We start from the raw sequence: 22,534 nt of genomic DNA on the forward strand, positions 1-22,534 counted from the left end.
ATTGACACCCATAATGCATTGGATAATGTCAACAAACATGGCGCCATACATAGCTAGCAAATAGCTTAGCATTAGCTCATCAGAAACAGTACAACCTTCAAAAAAGTATTTTACACATGTCATGTGTGTCGATTACAATCTATGCAAGAATCAGAATGCATGACTTGTTATCAGTACTTGAAAACATATGAATAAAACAGTAAATACATTGTACTTTATACATACATACATACATACATACATACATACATACATACATACGCTATGCTACAGTTGAAACGACAACACGATATACAGAAAATAAGGCACTACCTTTGATTGAAACACACACACGTCCAAAGTTAATATTTGTAAGAAAAACAACAATGAAGGCAATGTGAGCGCCAGCCAGAAAATGTGCCGGAGGGAAAAGTTTACACAAATGTCTGCATACTTGATCTGGGGAAACACTGGGGAGGTGCTTGGACGTTCATCGAAGAGAGAAGTTTGTCCAGTTCAGTAAAGCATCAAACATAAATTGTCCGCAACAGTGAAATGGGCTACTTCTATGTGAATTAATGAGGAGGGGGAACACACCTCAGTTCAAAGTGTTGTTAGAAAATAAAACTTAGTTTCTAGTTTCTAATTGACAAGTTGAAAGTTGAAATATAGCCTATAGATATTTAGCAGGCAGCGTGTGTCTTGGTTTGAGGGCAGGCTAACTGTCCTGTTGCATAACAATCACATTTTGGAACAATGAGCGAATTCTGACATCAAGCGCATAAAAGGCAGTCGCTCTTTAATACACCACAACCATATATGGTCCTGAGAGACCTCAATGTACAGTGCCGTGAAAAAGTATTTTCCCCCTTTTTGATTTTCTCTATTTGTGCATATTTTTTATACTGAAAGTTATCAGAACTTTAACTAAAACCTAATATTAAATAAAGGGAACCAGAGGGAACAAATAACACAGATGTAATACAAACGTTATATAACACCCAATGCCCCTGTGTGAAAAAGTATTTGTCCCCTTACACTCAATAACTGGTTGTGCCACCTTTAGCTGCAATGACTGCAACCAAACACTTATTGTGGTTGTTGATCAGTCTCTAACATCGCTGCAGAGGAATTTTGTTCCACTCTTCCATGCAGAACTGCTTTAACTCAGCGACGTGATGGTTTTCGAGCATGAACTGCTCATTTCAGGTCCTGCCACAACATCTCAATCGGGTTTAGGTCTGTAAATTTGACTAGGCCATTTCAAAACTTTAAATGTGTTGCTTTTCAGCCATTCTGATGTACTGTAGACTTGCTTGTGTGTTTTGAATCATTGTCTTGCTACATGACCCAGCTGCGCTTCAGCTCATGGAAAGATGGCCTGATATTCTCCTGTAGAATTCTCTGATACAGAGCATCATTTAATAATGGTAAGTCGTCCAGGTCCTTAGGCAGCAAAGCATCCCCAAACCATCACAATACCACCACCATGCTTGACTGTTGGTATGAGGTTCTTACTTTGGAATGCAGTGTTTGGTTTTCACCAGAAATGACAGGACCCTGGCCTTGTCAGCAGTAGAAGCAAAGGATTGTGGGATAGCTTCTTCAAAGTGCTGCATGCAGTCACTGAGACAGACGCTTCTATTTTTAACCAATAACAGTCTAAGCCCTGTCTAAGCCGGGGGTCTACTAAGCTAAATGGAATTGTTTTAAGAAGGTCATACCAAGGATCATTTATCTGTTTGATTTAGAATTATAAGACCCCTTGAAGTATCCCCAAAACTTTTTGGGAAAATACTTGATGAAAAAGTATTTTTGGCCTTGCTATTAGCCCATACAAACGCATTGAACATAAGATAGTCCCCCAAAAAATCAAAAGGAAGTTTGTTCCAAAGTCTCCATCCTATATCTGAGAGATACAGTGCCTTCGGAAAGTATTCAGCTTGGTATGTGCTGAGTGCAGGGAAAGCAATCACATGTGGCAGTAAGGGGAGAGAGCCATGGATTAGTGATGAAGGGGGTCGGGGTCAGGTCAGGTCACATTAAGGGAGAAAGAAAAGTGTATGGCCTGTATCACTTAGTTTCCTGCCTAGCTGTAAAGATACAATGTTTGTTCAGATGTGTAGGAGAAGACTAGGCCTAGGAGAAAGGGTTAAATATAAGTGCTTGTGTGAATTTGTTTTTGTATAATGCAGCTGTGTTGATCCTCTGGGAAGAATAAACTTGGTTTAAGCTTTCATACTGTTCGTCGAGTTTTTACCTAACACCCTTTACTCAGTACTTTGTTAAAAACACCTTTGGCAGCGATTACAGTGTCAAGTCTTCTTGGGTATGACGCTACAAGCTTGGCACATCTGTATTTGGTGAGTTTCTCCAATTCTTCTGTGCAGATCCTCTCAAGCTTGGTCAGGTTGGATGTGGGGTGTTGCTACACAGCTATTTTCAGGTCTCTCCAGAGATGTTTGTTCAGGTTTCAAGTCTGGGCTCTGGCTGGGCCACTCAAGGTAATTCAGAGACTTGTCCCAAAGCCAATCCTGCGCTCGTAGCAGATTTTCATCAAGGATTTCTCTGTACTTTGCTCAGTTCGTCTTTCCCTCGATCCTGACTAATCTCCCTGTCCCTGCAAATGAAAAACATCTCTACAGCATGATGCTGCCACCACCATGCTTCACTGTAAAGATGGTGCCAGGTTTCCTCCAGACATGGTGCTTGGCATTCAGGCCAAAGAGTGCAATCTTAGTTTCATCAGAAAAGAGAATCTTGTTTCACATTATCTGAGAGTCTTTAGGTGCCTTTTGGCAACCTCAAAGTGGGCCATCATGTGCTTTTTACTGAAGAGTGGCTTCCATCTGGCCACTCGACCATGAAGGCCTGATTGATGAGTGCTGCAGAGATGGTTGTCCTTCTGGAAGGTTCTCCCATCTCCACAGAGGAACTCTAGAACTCTATCAGAGTGACCATCGGGTTCTTGGTCACCTCCCTGACCAAGGCCTTTCTCCTCAATTGCTCAGTTTGGCCGGGCGGGCAGATCTAGGACGAGTCTTCGTGGTTCCAAACTTCTTATAATTTAAGAATGATGGAGGCCATTGTGTTCTTGGGGACCCTCAATGCTGCAGAATTTTTTTGGTACCCTTCCCCAGATCTATGCCTTGACACAATCCTGTCTTGGAGCTCTACAGACAATTCCTTCGACCTCATGGCTTGCTTTTTGCTCTGACATGCACGGTCAACTGTGAGACCTTATATAGACAGATGTGTGCCTATCCAAATCATGTCCAATCAATTGAATTTACCACAGGTGTACTCCAATAAAGTTGTAGAAACATCTCAAGGATGATCAGTAGAAATCGGATGCATCTGAGCTCAATTTCGAGTCTCATAGTAAAAGGTCTGCATACTTACGTAAATAAGGTTTTTGCAAAAATGTTTAAAAACCTGTTTTCTCTTTGTCATTATGGGGTATTGTGTGCAGATAATAAAAAATATATATATATTTTAGAATAAGGCTGTAATGTAACAAAATGTGGGAAAAGTTAATGGGTCTGAATACTTTTTGTTGTTGTTGTATTTAACCCCTTTTTTGGCACTAAACAGTCTCCATATATACTTCCATTAACAATTTTCGCTAGTGAAGGGGGACCTTCAGACGGGTCTTGTGAGGCCGGTGGGTGTCCTAGAGCAAAACACTCGTAAGAGTCTCACCTTTCTTCAAAGAGGTCATATTAGTATGTAGCCCAAACTGTTCGGATGCTATAGATGCTATAGATGCTATTGTTAAAATACTGATCTTCGGGATGTCTCATGGTCTGACAAACACTGCTCTAGCTCTGTCACCTTTCACCACAGATGCAGAAGTGCAATACAAACTATATCTCTAGCTTAAATAGACAGATTTTTTATGGCCATTTTAGGGGGTTAATAGGCAGGAAATATTGATAACCTCAACTCAACAGGCCAGATACTTCTGTAGAGGGCTAGCACCGCATATGGAATGGAGACAGCTGAGTAATTACAGGAGCACTTACAATAATTGACCCCCTCGTAGATGAATGAGGTAACAGAAGGAGCAACCACAGCCATGATCTCCAAACAAAAAAAGTTCAAGTCTGACGATGGCGGATGTTATGTTTTGTATGTCACTTTAGTCTGTCAGTTCGTTTAACATCTCCTTGCCTTGATGTGATTTTTTTTTTTTTTTTTTTTACAAAACTCCAACAGACGAGTGTTGTGTTTGTGGAAGTTGAGCACAAAATGGGAATCATCCAGATGCTACTCCCCTCGCATCCACCTCTCCTCTCTCCTTTAGGCCTATTCACTTAGAGCTGGTGGCACAATCAAACATTTAGATTGTCTGCAAAAAAAAGGAACACCAGGAAAAAGGTCACATGCTTTGACATGCTGTAATTTTATGTGACAAGCTAAAGTGCTTTGCCACATTATGCGCTGATCTTTCAATGTTTAAAGCTGTTCATTTCTTGTTTGTGACTCTCCACACTTCCCCCGTGGCCCCTAAAAACCGTTAAGAATGGGCCTGAAGTTCATATCAAATCAAATCAAATGTTATTGGTCACATACACATGGCTAGCAGATGTTAATGCAAGTGTAGCGAAATGCTTGTGCTTCTAGTTCTGACAGTGCAGTAATATCTGACAAGTAATCTAACAATTCCCCAACAAGTACCTAATATACACAAATCTGAAAGGATGGAATAAGAATATGTACATAGAAATATATGGATGAGTGATGTCCGAGTGGCATAGGCATGGTGTAATAGATGGTATAAGGTGCAGTATATACATATGAGATGAGTAATGTAAGATATGTTAACATTTTTAAAGTGCCATTGTTTAAATTGGTCAGTGATATGGGTCTCTATGTAGGCAACAGCCTCTCTGAGTTAGTGATTCCTGTTTAGCCTTCGGATGGCTTGAGATAGAAGCAGTTTTTCAGTCTCTCAGCTTTGATGCACCTGTATTGACGTCGCCTTCTGGATGGTAGCGGGGTGAACAGGCGGTGGCTGGGGTGGTTGTTGTCCTTTAGGATCTTTTTGACCTTCCTGTGACATCGAGTGCTGTAGGTGTCTTGGAGGGCAGGTCATTTGCGTTGATGGTGATGCGTTGTGCAGACCGCACCACCCTCTGGAGAGCCTTGCGGTTGAGGGCGGTGCAGTTGCCGTACCAGGCGGTGATACAGCCCGACAGGATGCTCTCGATTCTGCATCTGTAAAAGTTTGTCAGGGTTTTAGGTATCAAGCCAAATTTCTTCAGCCTCCTGAGGTTGAAGAGGCGCTGTTACACCTTCTTCACCACACTGTCTGTGTGGGTGGACCATTTCAGTTTGTCTGTGATGTGTATGCCAAGGAACTTAAAACTTGACACCTTCTCCGCTACTGTCCCTTCGATGTGGATAGGGGGGTGCTCCTTCTACTGTTTCCTGAAGTCCATGATCATCTCCTTTGTTTTGTTGACGTTGAGTGAGAGGTTGTTTTCCTGACACCACACTCCGAGTGCCCTCACCTCCTCCCTGTAGGCTGTCTCATCATTGTTGGTGATCAAGCCCACTACTGTTGTGTCATCTGCAAACTTGATGATTGAGTTGGAGGCGTCCATGGCCACGCAGTCATGGGTGAACAGGAAGTACAGAAGGCCGTGAGCACACACTGGGGCCCCAGTGTTGAGGATCAGCGAAGTGGAGATGTTGTTTCCTACCTTCACCACCTGGGGGCGGCCCTTCAAGTCCAGGACCCAATTGCACAGGGCAGGGTTGAGATCCAGGGCCTCCAGCTTAATGATGAGCTTGGAGCGTTCTATGATGTTGAATGCTGACCTGTAGTCAATGAACAGCATTCTTAGATTGGAATTCCTCTTGTCCAGATGGGATAGGGCAGTGTGCAGTGTAATGGCAATTGCATCGTCTGTGGACCTGTTGGGGTGGTATGCCAACTTAAGTGGGTCTAGGTTGGCAGGTAAGGTGGAGGTGATATGATCCTTGACTAGTCTCTCAAAGCACTTCATGATGACAGAAGTGAGTGCTATGGGGCGGTAGTAATCTATGCCTTCTGGGTACAGGAACAATGGTGGCCGTCTTGAAGCATGTGGGGACAGCAGACTGGGATAGGGAGCGATTGAATATGTCCGTAAACACACCAGCCAGCTGGTCTGCGCATGCTCTGAGAACGCAGCTTGGAATTCCGTCTTGGACAGCAGCCTTGCGAGGGTTAACACGTTTAAATGTCTTCCTCATTTCAGCCAAGGAGAAGGAGAGGGGTGGCTGCAGTCCTTGTTAGCTGGCCTCAACAGTGACACTGTATTATCCTCAAAGCGGGCAAAGAAGGTGTTTAGTTTGTCTGGAAGTGAGACGTAGTGTGGCTGGTTTTCTTTTTGTAGTCCTTGATTTCCTGTAGACCCTGCCACATACGTCTTGTGTCTGAGCCGTGTGTCTGAATTGCGACTCCACTTTGTCCCTATATCGACATTTCGCTTGTTGGATTGCCTTGTGGAGGGAATAACTTCACTGTTTATATTTGGCCATATTCCCAGTCCTCTTTCTATGGTTAAATGCTGTGGTTCACACTCTACAGTAGGCGCTGCATACCTATTGGCATAGGTGAGTATTGTACCCATCACCTCGCAGACGGAAACTCTGCGAGGTCCAAGCGGCTTCAAATCTGGCTGGAGACTAAATAACTGTTTCTCGCTATGTTGCAGGGTACTTGGTGTAATGCAACACCACCCCTCAATGTTTTTTTAACAGTAGGCTGACCTGTCAAGCGAGGGGAAGAAATAAGGCGTCTCACCGGCAGGTAGCAGTGGGACTGGGCCTTGGCTCTCAATTCACCAAGGCCGTCCCCTTGGCTGGCCCGAAACCGCGACGAGAGGCACTAGTCACTCATACTGTATGTAACACTAAGCCCTTAAAGTGTAATGAGTGCTGTATTTGACAAGAGCCTAGAAGCTGTGTGAACGGCTTTACCAATGGGGTGGGTGTGCGATTGATATAGCCACTCTCAGGCAGGTTGTGTGTTTCATTATGCAGATACGGCACATGCCACAGCATTTACATGCAGACTCACAACTAACACAAAGCAACAAACTCTTCTTCTTGTCAGTCGCCTCCTAAGTTATTCATTGCCCTTCACTGAGACCACTACTGTACATATACCTTTGGGATGGCGTCTATCACATTGAATTTAAGGCTTGGAAGATATACAGTTGAAGTCGTAAGTTTACATACACTTAGGTTGGAGTCATTAAAACTAATTTTTCAACCACTCCACAAATTTCTTGTTAACAAACTATAGTTTTGGCAAGTCGGTTAGGACATCTACTTTGTGCATGACAAGTAATTTTTCCAACAATTGTTTACAGACAGATTATTTCACTTATAATTCACTGTATCACAATTCCAGTAGGTCAGAAGTTTACGTACACTAAGTTGACAGTGCCTTTAAACAGCTTGGAAAATTCCAGAAAATAAATTATGTCATGGCTTTAGATGCTTCTGATAGCCTAATTGACATAATTTAAGTCAATTGGAGGTATACCTGTGGATGTATTTCAAGGCCTACCTTCAAACTCAGTGCCTCTTTGCTCGACATCATGAGAAAATCAAAAGAAATCAGCCAAGACCTCAGAATTTTTTTTTAGACCTTCACAAGTCTGGTTCATCCTTGGGAGCAATTTCCAAATGCCTGAAGTTACCACGTTCATCTGTACAAACAATAATACGCAAGTATAAACACCATGGGACCACGCAGCTGTCATACCGCTCAGGAAGGAAACGCATACTGTCTCCTAGACATGAACATACTTTGGTGCGAAAAGTGCAAATCAATCTGAGAACAACAGCAAAGGACCTTGTGAAGATGCTGGAGGAAACGGGTATGAAAGTATCTATATCCACAGTGAAACAAGTCCTATATCGACAAAACCTGAAAGGCCGCCCAGCAAGGAAGAAGCCACTGCTCCAAAACCGCCATAAAAAAAGCCAGACTACGGTTTGCAACTGCATGGGAACAAAGATCGTACATTTTGGAGAAATGTCCTCTGGTCTGATTAAATAAAAATAGAACTGTTGGCCATAATGACCATCGTTATGTTTGGAGGAAAAAGGGGGAGGCTTGCACCCGAAGAATACCATCCCAACCGTGAAGCACGGGGGTGGCAGCATCAAGTTGTGGGGGTGCTTTGCTGCAGGAGGGGCTGATGTACTTCACAAAATAGATGGCATCATGAGGCAGGAAAAATATGTGGATATATTGAAGCAACATCTCAAGACATCAGTCAGGAAGTTAAAGCTTGGTCGCAAATGGGTCTTCCAAATGGACAATGACCCCAAGCATACTTCCAAAGTTGTGGCAAAATGGCTTAAGGACAACAAAGTCAAGGTATTGGAGTGGCCATCACATAGCCCTAACCTCAATCCTATAGAAAATGTGTGGGCAGAACTGAAAAAGCGTGTGCGAGCAAGGAGGCCTACAAACCTGACTCAGTTACACCAGCTCTGTCAGGAGGAATGGTGTAAAATTCACCCAACTTATTGTGGGAAGCTTGTGGAAGGCTACCTGAAACGTTTGACCCAAGTTAAACAATTTAAAGATAATGCTACCAAATACTAATTGAGTGTATGTAAACTTCTGATGCACTGGGAATGTGATGAAATAAATAAAAGCTGAAATAAATCATTCTCTGTACTATTATTCTGACATTTCAGATTCTTAAAATAAAGTGGTGATCCTAACTGACCTAACACAGGGAATTTTTCCTATGATTAAATGTCAGGAATTGTGAAAAACTGAGTTTAAATGTATTTGGCTGATGTCTATGTAAACTTCCGACTTCAACTGTATCAGCGTGCAGCTCACACAGTCAGTTAGTCATCAGTCAGTTAGTCGACGTTCAACCCCTCATGTTTTGGGCCCACTGATGCATTCTGAGGATTCTTCACCCCAAATGATGGGGCGAACATAAATAATAATTATAATCTGAGTTTACAGCCGGAAGTTAGGCCCTTTTCTCTCTTTTAGTTTTCTCTTTGATGTCGCTGTGTTTTTTTCCTCAGATCTGAGCATTTCTCTGTGGCAGAGCATGGGAGCACGGGCGATGTGCTGACTCGGATGTGCGGGCAGGCTAGTCAGACAGGCAGCGTGACTTTGGACAGTTTGAAGGGTACGGGGCTCGATGTGTCCCACTGGGTCCTATGTGCTCCTATAATAAGACTGGAAGGAGGCTGTGGGGAGGAGGGAATTTACTGGAGCACGACTCCCCTTAGGGCATCTTCAGAGGAACCAGCTCCTTTATCTCTGTCTCTCTCTCTCTGATGCTCTGCTTTGAGCTCTCACTCAGTGAAGTGGCTTGTTAATAATCGCAGACACACACAAACACACACAAACTCCCATTCACATGTGTGCAGACACGTATACTGCACACACACACTCCTATTTTTTATATTTATTTTTGTACTGTCCTCATCCAGACTGGGAAACAATACTAACAGCCCAGGCCAGAACATCATAGACCATATGGATTAGAGGTCGGCCGATTATGATATTTCAACACCGATACCGATTATTGGAGGACCAAAAAAGCCAATACCTATTAATCGGACGATTTTTATATATATATATTTGTAATAATGACAATTACAACAATACTGAATTAACACTTTTATTTTAACTTAATATATTACATCAATAAAATTAATTTAGTCTCAAATAAATAATGAAACATGTTCAATTTGGTTGAAATAATTCAAAAACACAGTGTTGGATAAGAAAGTGCAATATGTGCCATGCAAAAAAGCTAACGTTTAAGTTCCTTGCTCAGAATATGAGAACATATGAAAGCTGGTGGTTCCTTTTAACATGAGTCCCAGTTAAAAAGTTTTAGGTTGTAGTTATTATAGGAATTATAGGACTATTTCTCTCTATACCATTTGTATTTCATATACCTTTGACTATTGGATGTTCTTATAGGCACTAGAGTATTGCCAGCCTAATCTCGGGAGTTGATAGGCTTGAAGTCATAACCAGCGCTGTGAAGCAAGCATTGCGAAGAGCTGCTGGAAAACGCAGGAAAGTGCTGTTTGAATGAATGCTTACGAGCCTGCAGCAGGCTACCGCCGCTCAGTCAGACTCCTCTATCAAATATCAAATCATAGACTTGATTATAATATAATAAACCCACAGAAATACACGAGCCTTAGGTCATTAATATGGTCAAATCCGGAAACTATCATTTCGAAAACAAACGTTTATTCTTTCAGTGAAATACGGAACCGTTCCGTATTTTATCGAATGGGTGGCATCCCTAAGTCTAAATATTACTGTTACATTGCACAACCTTCAATGTTATGTCATAATTATGTAAAATTCTGTCTTTGTTAGTAAGAAATGGTCTTCACACAGTTCGCAACGAGCCAGGCGGCCCAAACGGCTGCATATACGCTGACTCTGCATGCACAGAACGCAAGAGAAGTGACACAATTTCCCTAGTTAAAATAAAATCATGTTAGCAGGCAATATTAACTAAATATGCAGGTTTAAAAAAAATATGTACTTGTGTATTGATTTTAAGAAAGGCATTGATGTTTATGGTTAGGTAGACATTGATGCAATGACAGTGCTTTTTTTGCGAATGCGCTTGTTAAATCATCACCCGTTTGGCGAAGTAGGCTGTGATTCGATGATAAATTAACAGGCACCGCATTGATTATATGCAATGCAGGACAAGCTAGATAAACTAGTAATATCATCAACCATGTGTAGTTAACTAGTGATTATGTTAAGATTGATTGTTTTTTATAAGATAAGTTTAATGCTAGCTAGCAACTTACGCGAGTGCAGCAAGGAGCCAAGGTAACAGGTGGTCAGTCTGCCATGCAGTCTCCTCATGAAGTGCAATATAATCGGCCATAATCGGCGTCCAAAAAGGACGATTACCGATTGTTATGAAAACTTCAAATCGGCCCTAATTGATCGGCCATGCCAATTAATCTGTCAACCTCTAATACGGATGATCGCAGTCCAAAGGACGAACAATTTAACATTTAGGCTTTTATCCATAGCCCCATGGTCATTTTACCCTATACACGGTCAGCATATGCATACTGTGCTGCTGCTGATAAGTTTCTGGTAAGCTAAAATCTGCTCTCGGATCCTCTCTCGTCTATCTTTCCACTTTGCATCTCTTCTATGAAGTTGTAACCTGCTTAAAGGGTAGGAAGCATAAGTAAGAACACAGTGTGGTCAAAGACATAGTAACTTTGTTGTAATCACGATCTGGTTACCTATAAGTACAAACAGTCATGTTTTTGGGTTATTACATTCTGTATTTATTTACTTATTTCCGGATATCTTCTAAACTACCTACAATACACTATTTCTCAACATCATATGGAGAATCTACTCTGTGCTACCAAGTTCGTATGCTTGCTCGGTAGCTCCCGCAAAGTTAGCCTCTAGCCGTGCTAGCATGTGATTACATTCCAGAAGTGTTAGCGGTGTTGAGATAAAATCAACCACTCACGTGGGAGTGTGATGTAAACAAGGAGCAGAAGTGGCACATGCAGCCATGCCGCATCCTAATGCTCTTCACGGATGTGTTATCTAGTGGGAACCCGTTTGCATGGCAGGATCTAGTGCCTTCTTGCCGTGGGCTCAACACGAAAAATAAAATCAAACTTGCTTGCTCTAATCGTACAGTACCTCATCTGTTCTCCTTTTTGTTTTGTCTTTTCGGCATGTTCTCTGTGAGTAGGCTAAACTTTGGTTTACTTTAATGTACCTGTAAGCTAGCCTAGGTGTTGATAGCAACAACGGCATTCTTCGGAATTCTGATCATTTTTATGTAATAACTCGAAAAATGTAAAAGTGAAGTGTAACTTTGCATTGGGACTTTTGATGTGTATACTAATGCAAATCCATATGTTACATGTGATTACATTTATGCTACCTATCCTTTAACCTTCTCTGTCATGTTTCTTTCTTCCATTGACGACCATGTATCTGAATGACACTCAAGCCAGAAAATGTCCCGAGAATGTTTAAAGAACGTTATAAGGGAGTGTAATGTCATAGTATATTTCATTTAATCATTAAAAAATATATATATTTAAAAAAAAATATATATATATATATATATAGAGAGAGAGAGAGAGCGTCTTGCTAGGTCCCTGCTGAGCTCTCAGGTCCTCCCCTGCCAACTCCTAACACGGCATCGGCAAGTGCAAATATTACGGATGTCACGTTTCTGCTTTGCAAACACACGTGACCCCCCTCCTTGACAACGTTGTGAAGAAACCTATCTGTGGAATAAGCTTACGGTACGTTCTTAACTACACAAAGATCAATAGCTATGAGAAACACAGTGCTAAAACAGGAAGGAGTGGGGAGTAGGGACCCAACACTTTTAGCGGCAGCCATCTTGTTATTATATTCAGGAAGTTATCTGTTGCCAGGTTGGCTAGAGAAATTACTTCTACTGGATATTGGACATTGACTTTCCACCATTTTCTAAAAGCTGGAGGCCAGTTAACCTGTTAGCTACGGTCTTTATTGAGTACAGAGCCCTAGCCTGACTAGACTTAGCATCTCTTTCAGTGGCTTGTGAGCAAAGACATTACTTTCACAAAGGGGTCCTGTTCACACCTGCTTGTCACCCCCCAAGCTTCTGAGTGGCACTCAATTTAATCTAATTAGGCCCATATTGAGTAATCATTACAAATGATCCTGTTGTCCTCTCTCCAGCTCCTTCTAATTACATACTGTATCTTAATTGCCACCATCATGTCATGTATGGGGGGGAAGAGGGTTGGGCTAATCTGTTAGCGCTCTCTAATGAGCTTTTATGCTAGTGTCATGGAAGCCCTAGACTTGGTCAGCCATGTGGATATATGAGGATATGTGAGAGTGGGCGATATGCAGAGGTGATATGGCTTTAGCGTTCCCGGGGTAAAGCATGAAATTATGGACTTTTGTCAACAACAACAACAAAAATCTCGACCAGGCACTGAAAATAGTTTTTGATGGTTGTACAAAACATTAAGAACACCGGCTCTTTCCATGACAGACTGAGCAGAGGGAGAATGGTCAAAACAAGATATTTAAGTGCCTTTGAACGGGGCATGGTAGTAGGTGCCAGGCACTCCGGCTTGTGTCAAGAACTGCAACGCTGCTGTTTTTTTTAACACTCAACAGTTTCCTGTGTGAATCAAAAATGGTCCACCACCCAAAGGACCTCCAGCTAACTTGACACAACTGTGGGAAGCATTGGAGTCAACATGGAACGCTCTATATTAGGAAAGTGTCATAATGTTTTTTACACTCAGTTTATAATACTCATGTATAATATTAATCCCCATACTGAGCATTGCTGTTTCGAAACTTACCCCGTGCTCTCTCACCATTATACTTGAGTTATTTTTTCATCATCAGTCTGTGACTGACATTACACTGAATAATGTTCTAAATTCAAACTGCTTTATTGGCATGGCAAAAAAATAATAAATAATTCTAACAAGTTATCGTTTATCGTCTATATTAAAGATGTTGAACACTAACCACGCTGCATTTTGGTCCTCCTCTCCTTCAACGGAAGAAAACCGTTACACCTATTCCCCAAATAGTGCACTACTTGTGACTAGTGCACTACATAGGTAATAGAATGCCATTTGGGACGAAGACAGAAGCTCAACAGAAAATCAGCCGCTCAGGGAGATTTCTGTTCTTTCCTCATCGCTTTTATTTTCTGCCATCCATTGTGATGAGACTGATCTCAGTGTAAATCCCCCCTGATGCCATTTTAATGCCATCCTATCCATGCATTGTACAGTTAATCCAGACCAAGGTCCCAGATGTGTTGCATTGGCCATTAGTCTCTCACTGGAATGAGTGCCTTGTAAACAGGCTGCAAAAAGGTTTACAATGTATTTCAATGGAGAGATGTACACCTTAGTTGGATAGAGACATGCTGTAGCGTTGAGGTAGATTTCACAAAGGAGAGGGCAGTGAAAAGAACATTGATCACCTATTATGGATTATGCTTTTCTTGCAGAGGTGGTTCGCCCATCTATGCTTGTGTGAGGAGTAACCTTGTTTGAGATTTTCCTTCTTTGAGGAGTAACCTGTCTGAGACCTGAATACATGTGTGAGCAGCATCGCAGCTAATTTCTGGGCTTAAGCTCAGTGCGCTAATGTTATTATTGAGTTATACAGGTTCGATTCCACTGTATCAAAGCACAACAAAGCTAACCTCTCCACATGCTGTGTGTATGAGGCAGTGAAGTCCATTCTACTTTGGCTCATTATTACCCCCAATACCCTGGTGCGTGCGTGCGTGCATGCGTGTACATATATACAAAAGTATGTTGACACCCCTTCAAGTTAGTGGATTCGGCTATTTCAGCCACACCCGTTGCTGACAGGTGTATAAAACTGAGTACACAACCATGCAATCTCCATAAACCAACATTGGCAGTAGAATGGTCTTACTGAAGAGCTCAATCACTTTCAACATGGCACCATTATAGGATGCTATCTGTCCAACAAGTAAATTAGTCAAATGTCTGCCCTGCTAGAGCTGCCCTGGTCAACTGTAACTGCTAATATTGTGAAGTGGTCTAGGAGCAACAACGGCTCAGCTGTGAAGTGGTAGGCCACACAAGCTCACAGAACGGAACCGAGTGCTGAATCTGTCCTCAGTTGCAACCCTCACTACAGAGTTCCAAACTGCCTCTGGAAGCAACGTCAACACAATATCTGTTTGTCGGGAGCTTCATGAAATGGGTTTCTATGGCTGAGCAGCCGCACACAAACGTAAGATCACCATGTGCAAACCGTCAGTCGATTGGATTGGTGTAAAGCTCACCACCGTTGGACTCTGGATTATTGGAAATGCCTTCTCTGGAGTGATTGATAACACTTCCCAATCTGGTTTTGGCAGATGCCAGGAGAGCGCTACCTGCCCCAATGCACAGTACCAACTGTAAAGTTTGGTGGAGGAGGAGTTCCAGTGAAGAAAAATGTTAACGCTACAGAATGCAATGACATTCTAGACGATTCTGTGCTTCCAACTTTGTAACAGTTTGGGGAAGGCCCTTTCCTGTTTCTACATGACAATGCCCCCATGCACAAAGCGAGAATTTGACTGACCTGCACAGAGCCCTGACCTCAACCCCATCAAACAACTTTGGGATGAATTGGAACGCCGACTGCGAGCCAGTTCTAATTGCCCAATATCAGTGCCCGACCTCACTAATGCTCTTGTGGCTGAATGGAAGCAAGTCCCCGCAGCAATGTTCCAACACCTAGTGGAAAGCCTTCCCAAATAAGTGGAAGCTGTTATAGCAGCAAAGGGGGGACCAACTCCATATTAATGCCCATGATTTTGGAATGTGATGTTTGACGAGCAGGTGTCCACATCCTTTTGGTCATGTAGTGTATGTATGTGTCTGTAATGTGTCTCTAAGCTCATTTTCCTCTCTGCCCACACAGTTCTGCTGGGTGTGTTGATGGTGTGTGCCCAGACAGAGATGAAGAGGGTTGTCGGGGACAATGCCACACTGCCCTGTCACCACCAGTTCTGGGCAGGCGACGCCCCCACGCTGGACATCGAGTGGCTCCTCCTCAAGCCCAGCTCCAAGCAGAGAGTGGTGAGAGTGGCTGACTTGACTGACGACTTGGGGTGCATCTCAATTGACTAAAGTGTCTTCCTCCCCTTGTGTCCTTTCCTCCATAACTAGACATGCGAAAGAACATTCCTGGTTTCGGAATCTATATTGCTGTCACCTACCCTGTGTTTTCAGATCAGTAGGAGAGGACACAAGGACAGAAAGCAACTCCATACTATTGAGATGTATCATAGAACCAGAGGAAATTATAGCATATATGTGTGTTCCTTTGTACAGGATAGAGAAAGAGAGAAGTATATGGGAGGAGGGAGCACAAAGCTCTAGAGCAGTGGGCATTACTACCGCATGACATAAGATGACACAACATATGACTTCATGACATAAGATACAGTGCGTCACTATCTCCAGTTCATTGAGGCCAATATTAGTCTATAGGGACCCCCTCTTCTCAATGACTAGGAGGACCCCCAAAGGACTGAATCAAACTCTCATCCACTTCTCTCAACTTCAGAGATCTGCCTCTTTCAGCATGCAGGCTGTCTTGTTTTTGTCATTCTGGTTTCACTGAATCCATCTGCAGCTCTTTTTTATGACCGGGAATTGGCAGGTGGGCATAGTTTTCTTTCCATTTGGCCTCTGGTCAATCTAGCCTCCAAGGTGCTGTCAGGCTCGTTAGACCAATTCGTCCGCCTACTTTCTCCTTCCACTCTCTCCCTGCTGGTTAATAAAAGTGCTGCTACAGTTTGCCTTTGGGCGAATGATCGTTTACTAGGCTTGCGGGTTTATCCGCCCACTTTACAGGCTCTGCTTGGATATCCATGGTGATATGTAATACCTGCAATGGGGGTTATAAACGTTAAGTGCTGTAGGGGGAAAACATATGCATTTGTTGATTTTTTTAAATTTCCGTACATGGTCAAATTATGAAATGAAGTCTTGATCCTTGCATTTGTTGATTTATAAACATCCCTACATAGTCAAGTAATGAAGGAATGTTTTGTTTTGTCTTTGGGTCTAAGATAATGCTGTGGTAGACACAGTTTGTTCATGGGTATTTCTATTAACTAGGGTACCAGGAGGGGTAAAAGTAAGGCGGTAAAATAGTGGGGGTATTACACCATTATTTAACATTACTGCGTGTCAACCGCTTGAAAAATGTGTGAATTGACTGGAAGCCAGGTGGTACACGCTCCAAATTGCTTTGTGGTTTGAGTATAACATTTACATTTTGTCATTGTGGAGAGATGATGAGCGGCTTTCGGCTCACCGAACCGAGGCGCACGTGGACAACAGTGAATGTGTCAATTCAGGCTACAAGTGTAGGCCTAATGACAATTGCAGAATGTCATTACAATACACGTGGGTGTTTTGTAACGGATGTCTCTTTCCATTCATCAAATTGCGGGTGCACATTGCACTGTTGGGGTTTGGATGCTGAAATGATTTTGTGAGTGGATGAGTAGCCTACAGGAGTGACTTTGTTATGTGATGAAAACATCATGACTGGTTGTGTTTATGACACATTAAAAGGCATAGGCTGTGTGTCCATAAGGCTAGGGGAAGCTTTCCCTAAAATCAATTGAATTGCCAAAAATGACATAATTAGCTTACTCCTGTCTATACAGAAAGAAATAAAGTCGCTCAAAATAGGCTACTACAACAGAAAGCATGATTTGGCCACAGAGGATGGCTGTGGATTGTTTTAAATTGCATAGCCTACTCTCGTTAAGGCCCGCAATTTGGGCAGCACGCGCTGCAAATACCAAATAGATGATTGTTGAGTTGCCACTGTCAGTGAGATTCAGCCAGGCATATCGCAATATAAAAAAATACAATCGCGGTAAAACAATTTGGAATGCAAATGGCTATTGCTGTAAAGAGATGACAAACATAAAAGAAAATATTTTGATACATTTATTCATACTATTTCATCCTTCCACAAGATATAGTCCCGACACAAATCTAGGGTTGCTACCCAAGCCGGCTGGTCTTTCGTTCATTTGGTTCGGTTGCCAGACACGCGACCCAGTCATTCAGTTATACTGGCTGGCTAAGTCCTTATCCATTGCCTGCTAGCTAGCCACCTACAGCTAACTTATAGTCATGTCAAACAGTGCAGCCTGCTTGTACAATTTATTTTGTGTTATTTTGTATTTCAATTTTTTACTTTTATTTGTATTTTTTTAACCTTTTATTTAAGTAGGCAAGTCATTTAAGAACAAATTCTTATTTACAATGACTGCCTACCCCGGCCAAACCCAGACGACAGGACTGTGTCGAGGCATAGATCTGGGAAAGGGTAGCAAATCATTTCTGCAGCATTGAAGGTCCCAAGAACACAGTGGCCTCCATCATTCTTAAATGGAAGAAGTTTGGAACCACCAAGACTCTTCCTAGAGCTGGCCAAACTGAGCAATCGGGGCCTTGGTCAGGGAGGTAACCAAGAATCAAATAGTCACACTGACAGAGCTCCAGAGTTTCTCTGTGGAGATGGGAGAACCTTCCAGAAGGACAAACACCTCTGCAGCACTTCACCAATCAGGCCTTTATGGTAGAGTGGCCAGACGGAAGCCACTCCTCAGTAAAGGGCACATGACAGCCCACTTGGAGACAAGATTCTCTGGTCTGATGAAACCAAAATTGAACTCTTTGGCCTGAATGCCAAGTGTCACGTCTGGAGGAAACCTGGCACCATCCCTACAATTAAGCATGGTGGTGGCAGCATGTTTTTCAGCGGCAGGGACTGAGAGACTAGTCAGGATCAACGGAAAGATGAATGGAGCAAAGTACAGAGAGATCCTTGATGTAAACCATCTCCAGAGCACTCATGACCTCAGACTGGGGCGAAGGTTCACCTTCCAACAGGACAACGACCCTAAGCACACAGCCAAAACAGTGCAGGAGAGGCTTCTGGACAAGTCTCTGAATGTATTTGAGTAGCCCAGCCAGAGCCCGCACTTGAACATGATCGAACATCTCTGGAGAGTCCTGAAAATAGCTGTGCAGCGACGCTCCCCATCCAACCTGACAGAGCTTGAGAAGATCTGTAGAGAAGAATGGGAGAAACTCCCCAAATACAGGTGTCCCAAGCTTGTAGCGTCATAAACAAGACTCAAGGCTGTAATCGCTGCGAAATGTGCTTCAACAAAGTAATGAGTAAAGGGTCTGAATACTTATGTAAATATGATATTTAAGTTTTCTAAAAACCTGTTTTTGCTTTGTCATTATGGGGTATTGTGTGTACATTTATGAGGGGGAAAAATGATTAAATCCATTTTAGAAGAAAGCTGTAATGTGGCCTGTGGAATGTTGACACGCTGCTTTTCAATGTCTGTGCAAAGTTGCTGGATATTGGTGGGAACTGGAACACGCTGTCGTAATCATTGCTCCAGAGCAGCCCAAACATGCTTAATGGTCTGCTGGTGAATGTCCAAGAAGAACTGGGACATTTTCAGCTTCCAGGAATTGTGTACAGAGCCTTGCAACATGGGGCTGTGCATTATCATGCTGAAACATGATGAGATGGCGGCGGATGAATAGCACGACAATGGGCCTCAGGATCTCGTCACGTTATCTCTGTGCATTCAAATTGTCATCAATAAAATGCAATTGTGTTTATTTACCTGAAGCTTATGCCTACCCATAGCATAACCCCACCGCCACCATGGGGCACTCTGTTCACAACATTGACATCAACAAACTGCTTGCCCACACGCCACCATACACGTGGTCTGCTGTTGTGAGGCCAGTTGGACGCACTGCCAAATTTTCTAAAATGACCCTGGAGGTGGCTTATGGTAGATAAATTAACATTAAATTATCTGGCAACAGCTCTGGTGGACATGCCCGCAGTCAGCATGCCAATTGCACTCTCCCTCAAAACTTGGGACATCTGTGGCATTGTGTTGTGTGATAAAACTACACATTTTAGATTGGCCTTTTATTGTCCCCAGCACGAGGTGCACCGTATAAGGATCATGCTGTTTAATCAGCTTCTTGATGTGCCACACCTGTCAGGTGGATGCATAATCTTGGAAAAGGAGAAATTCTCACTAACAGGAATGTAAACTAATTTGTGCACAAAATTTGAGAGAAATAAGCTTTTTGTGCATATGGAATATTTCGGGGATGTTTTATTTCAGCTCATGACACATGGGACCAACACTTTGCATGTTGCGTTTATATTTTTGTTAAGTGTATATATATATTTTGTATATGCAATACCTCTCTCTGCTTTGATAGACATGAATGAGCCTGCAGCTATCCAGCGTTGCACTTCATAATTTATTTCCTTATAGAATCATAGTTCTGGAGGAGCTGCAGCACCACTGATACATTGAAATACATTTGCGAAGTTATACTGGAGGTGCTGCAGAGCCCCTGAAAAATTTGAATACATTTGCCAAAGTTACAGAGTGTTACTGCTCTCTGTGCAGAAATAAATGAAATAATTCAGAATGGCCTACGACACCATGAGAAAGCATGTAATTTAGCCACGGAGGATCAGCTTCTTCTTTAAAAAAGCCTAGCTGTACAGTGCAGCCCAATAACAAGGAATAGCCTACAGTCGGGAACGTGCGGCAAATCTGTCAGTGAACAAACAGCATACAGACAAAACAGGCCTTTGGCAATACTTAAAATACAATCGCTGGGAAACACAGGTTGGAAAGCAAATGGCTCCTGCTGAAAAGAGGACTTTAATCTGTCTGCTGTAGGCCACCAAAATATTTAATACATTTTCTAAAAGGCCTATTGTTTTACAAATTAAAACAAGCGAGAGGCTCTTGGCACGAGCACATCAGCCATCGCCAGCGAGTGAGCACCGCATCATTAGGTGAGTCAGTGAAGCTGGAAAGCATTTTTAGGACTATAGTTTCCTCCTCATATTGTAGGCTACAATATGTGTTTGCACACACCTAGGCCTAGACTATTGATGGATTCAAGACAAGGTCATTTTTATTGATCTCAGTTTGTCAGTGTCAAAGTAGCCTGTCATTTTGATCATTTGTGTGGTATTATGGTGCCTTCATGACAACTGGGAACTCGGAAAGAAACAAGGTCGAATCATGACGTCAGTGATCTTCAGGTCGGAAAGTTGGAGCTCTAGGAAGAGGCCTGAGCTCCCGACTTGGAATTCTGAGTTGGATGACCATTCAAAACTATTTTTTTCCACAGTTCTCAGTTGTCTTGAAGTCGGAAGTCAGAGATTTCCCAGTTACAAGTTCCCATGTTTTGAACGCGGCATTAAAAAGATTATGCCATAGTCTCCAGTCATGTAAAATGACGTAGAATTGCATGAAATGTATTTATAAAAGGCCACATTTTTCCCAGCCCCTAGGCCACTAAAAATGTTCTCCATGTGTGCAACTTCTGTGAGTTCCTCTACTCTGCTGCTCTATGCCACTATGCAAATACAATGATATGCATGCAACGCTTTACTTTAAAGGGGATTTCTTTTCTTCTCATGTGTTCCGGTACCTCAGAGCTCCCTAGGTCACCACCCTTTTGTACTGTACTGTACTGTGTGTGTGTGTGTGTGTGTGTGTGTGTGTGTGTGTGTGTGTGTGTGTGTGTGTGTGTGTGTGTGTGTGTGTGTGTGTGTGTGTGTGTGTGTGTGTGTGTGTGCGTGCGTGTGTGTGGCATAGTTGCTAGAACATAGTATGAAAAATGTATGCACTCATTACGGTAAGTCGCTCTGGATAAGAGTGTCTGCTGAATGACTAAAATATTTAAAAAAATGTGTGTGCATGTTCATGCTTCTGTTTATGTGACAGCGTATTTGCATATGTACATGTATCCATTTGCGTGTCACCTACACACACCCACAACGTTTCCCCAGATAACCATGTCTACAGAACTGTTGCACCACAGTTCCAACTCTCCCAGACAAGTCCTGCTATACACAGCCAGCACCTCTCATCTCTCTGTACCTCTTCCATCCGTCCCACCTTCCGTCCCTTCCTCCCTGCCAGGTGATCACCTACTTTGCGGGCCGGGTGTACGACCCCAACGAGGCGGAGGCAGGCCGACTGTCCTTAGCCGGGGACTACCTCAAGGGGGACGCCTCCCTACTGATCAGTGACCTCACCCTGAGCGACTCGGGTGAGTACAGCTGCAAGGTGAAGAACGGGGGGAAGTACCATTGGATCACGGTCAACCTCATAGTACTAGGTAAGTTCTGGACCCGCTGTGTATTTTTATGATTTGTCACACTTTAAACCAAAAACCCCATCAAACAGGAACCATCAAAACCAGTCACCACCACACAAGGTAATATAAAGAGCTCCACCACATGATTAGTCACAAGAACATAAAATACCCTCAGAGAATTGGGTTTGGTTAGGCTGACCTTGAATTCACCACAATACAGTATCATACTTATGTCACTTGAAATGGGATACACTCACACATCTAGTACAGGTGACCGTGGGCATCTCTATTCAGAGATTCAAGAGATGTTCACACCACTGATTTTTCACTGTTAAAATGTGTAACATGGTTTGAAATGCTTACTGTATGTGATGCATAGCAATTACAGAAGTGATAATGTCCCTTGTCCCTTCATATTGTCCCACTAGTCACACACTGGTTGAATCAAAGTTGGTTCCATGCAATTTCATTGAAATGATTTTGAACCAATGTGGAATAGACGTTAAATTGACGTCTGTGCCCAGTGAGGTGGTTGACTGGCAATGACCACACAAACACTGTTGGTGAGATGTTTGAATCACTACCTAACTAACCTGTTGGTGTCACTAAAGTATAAGATGGCAGTTACTTGTGACTTACTTGTAAAAGAGAAAACGAACTCCAAAGGGTCGACATTGGACCACTGCCACGTTGCTACCGATCCAAATCCTTAACTGTCCAATGACAACAAGAGATCAAAGCATAACTTGCACCAGTGGTGGAAAAAGTACCCAATTGT

At 42.8% G+C, this 22,534-nt stretch overlaps 1 protein-coding gene across 1 annotated transcript in view; it reads left to right on the plus strand.

Annotated features, from left to right (window-relative positions):
• The window catches only part of LOC109891839 (CXADR-like membrane protein), a 128,424-nt gene that overhangs the window by 90,697 nt on the left and 15,193 nt on the right, over nt 1–22,534 (plus strand). The window contains exons 2-3 of the mRNA XM_031826836.1: nt 15,470–15,627; nt 21,579–21,777. Coding sequence (XP_031682696.1) covers nt 15,470–15,627; nt 21,579–21,777 — 357 coding nt within the window. The remainder of the gene's footprint in view (nt 1–15,469; nt 15,628–21,578; nt 21,778–22,534) is intronic.

The sequence above is a fragment of the Oncorhynchus kisutch genome, linkage group LG6 (genome assembly GCF_002021735.2).
Source record: "Oncorhynchus kisutch isolate 150728-3 linkage group LG6, Okis_V2, whole genome shotgun sequence".
Classification (NCBI taxonomy): domain Eukaryota; kingdom Metazoa; phylum Chordata; class Actinopteri; order Salmoniformes; family Salmonidae; genus Oncorhynchus; species Oncorhynchus kisutch.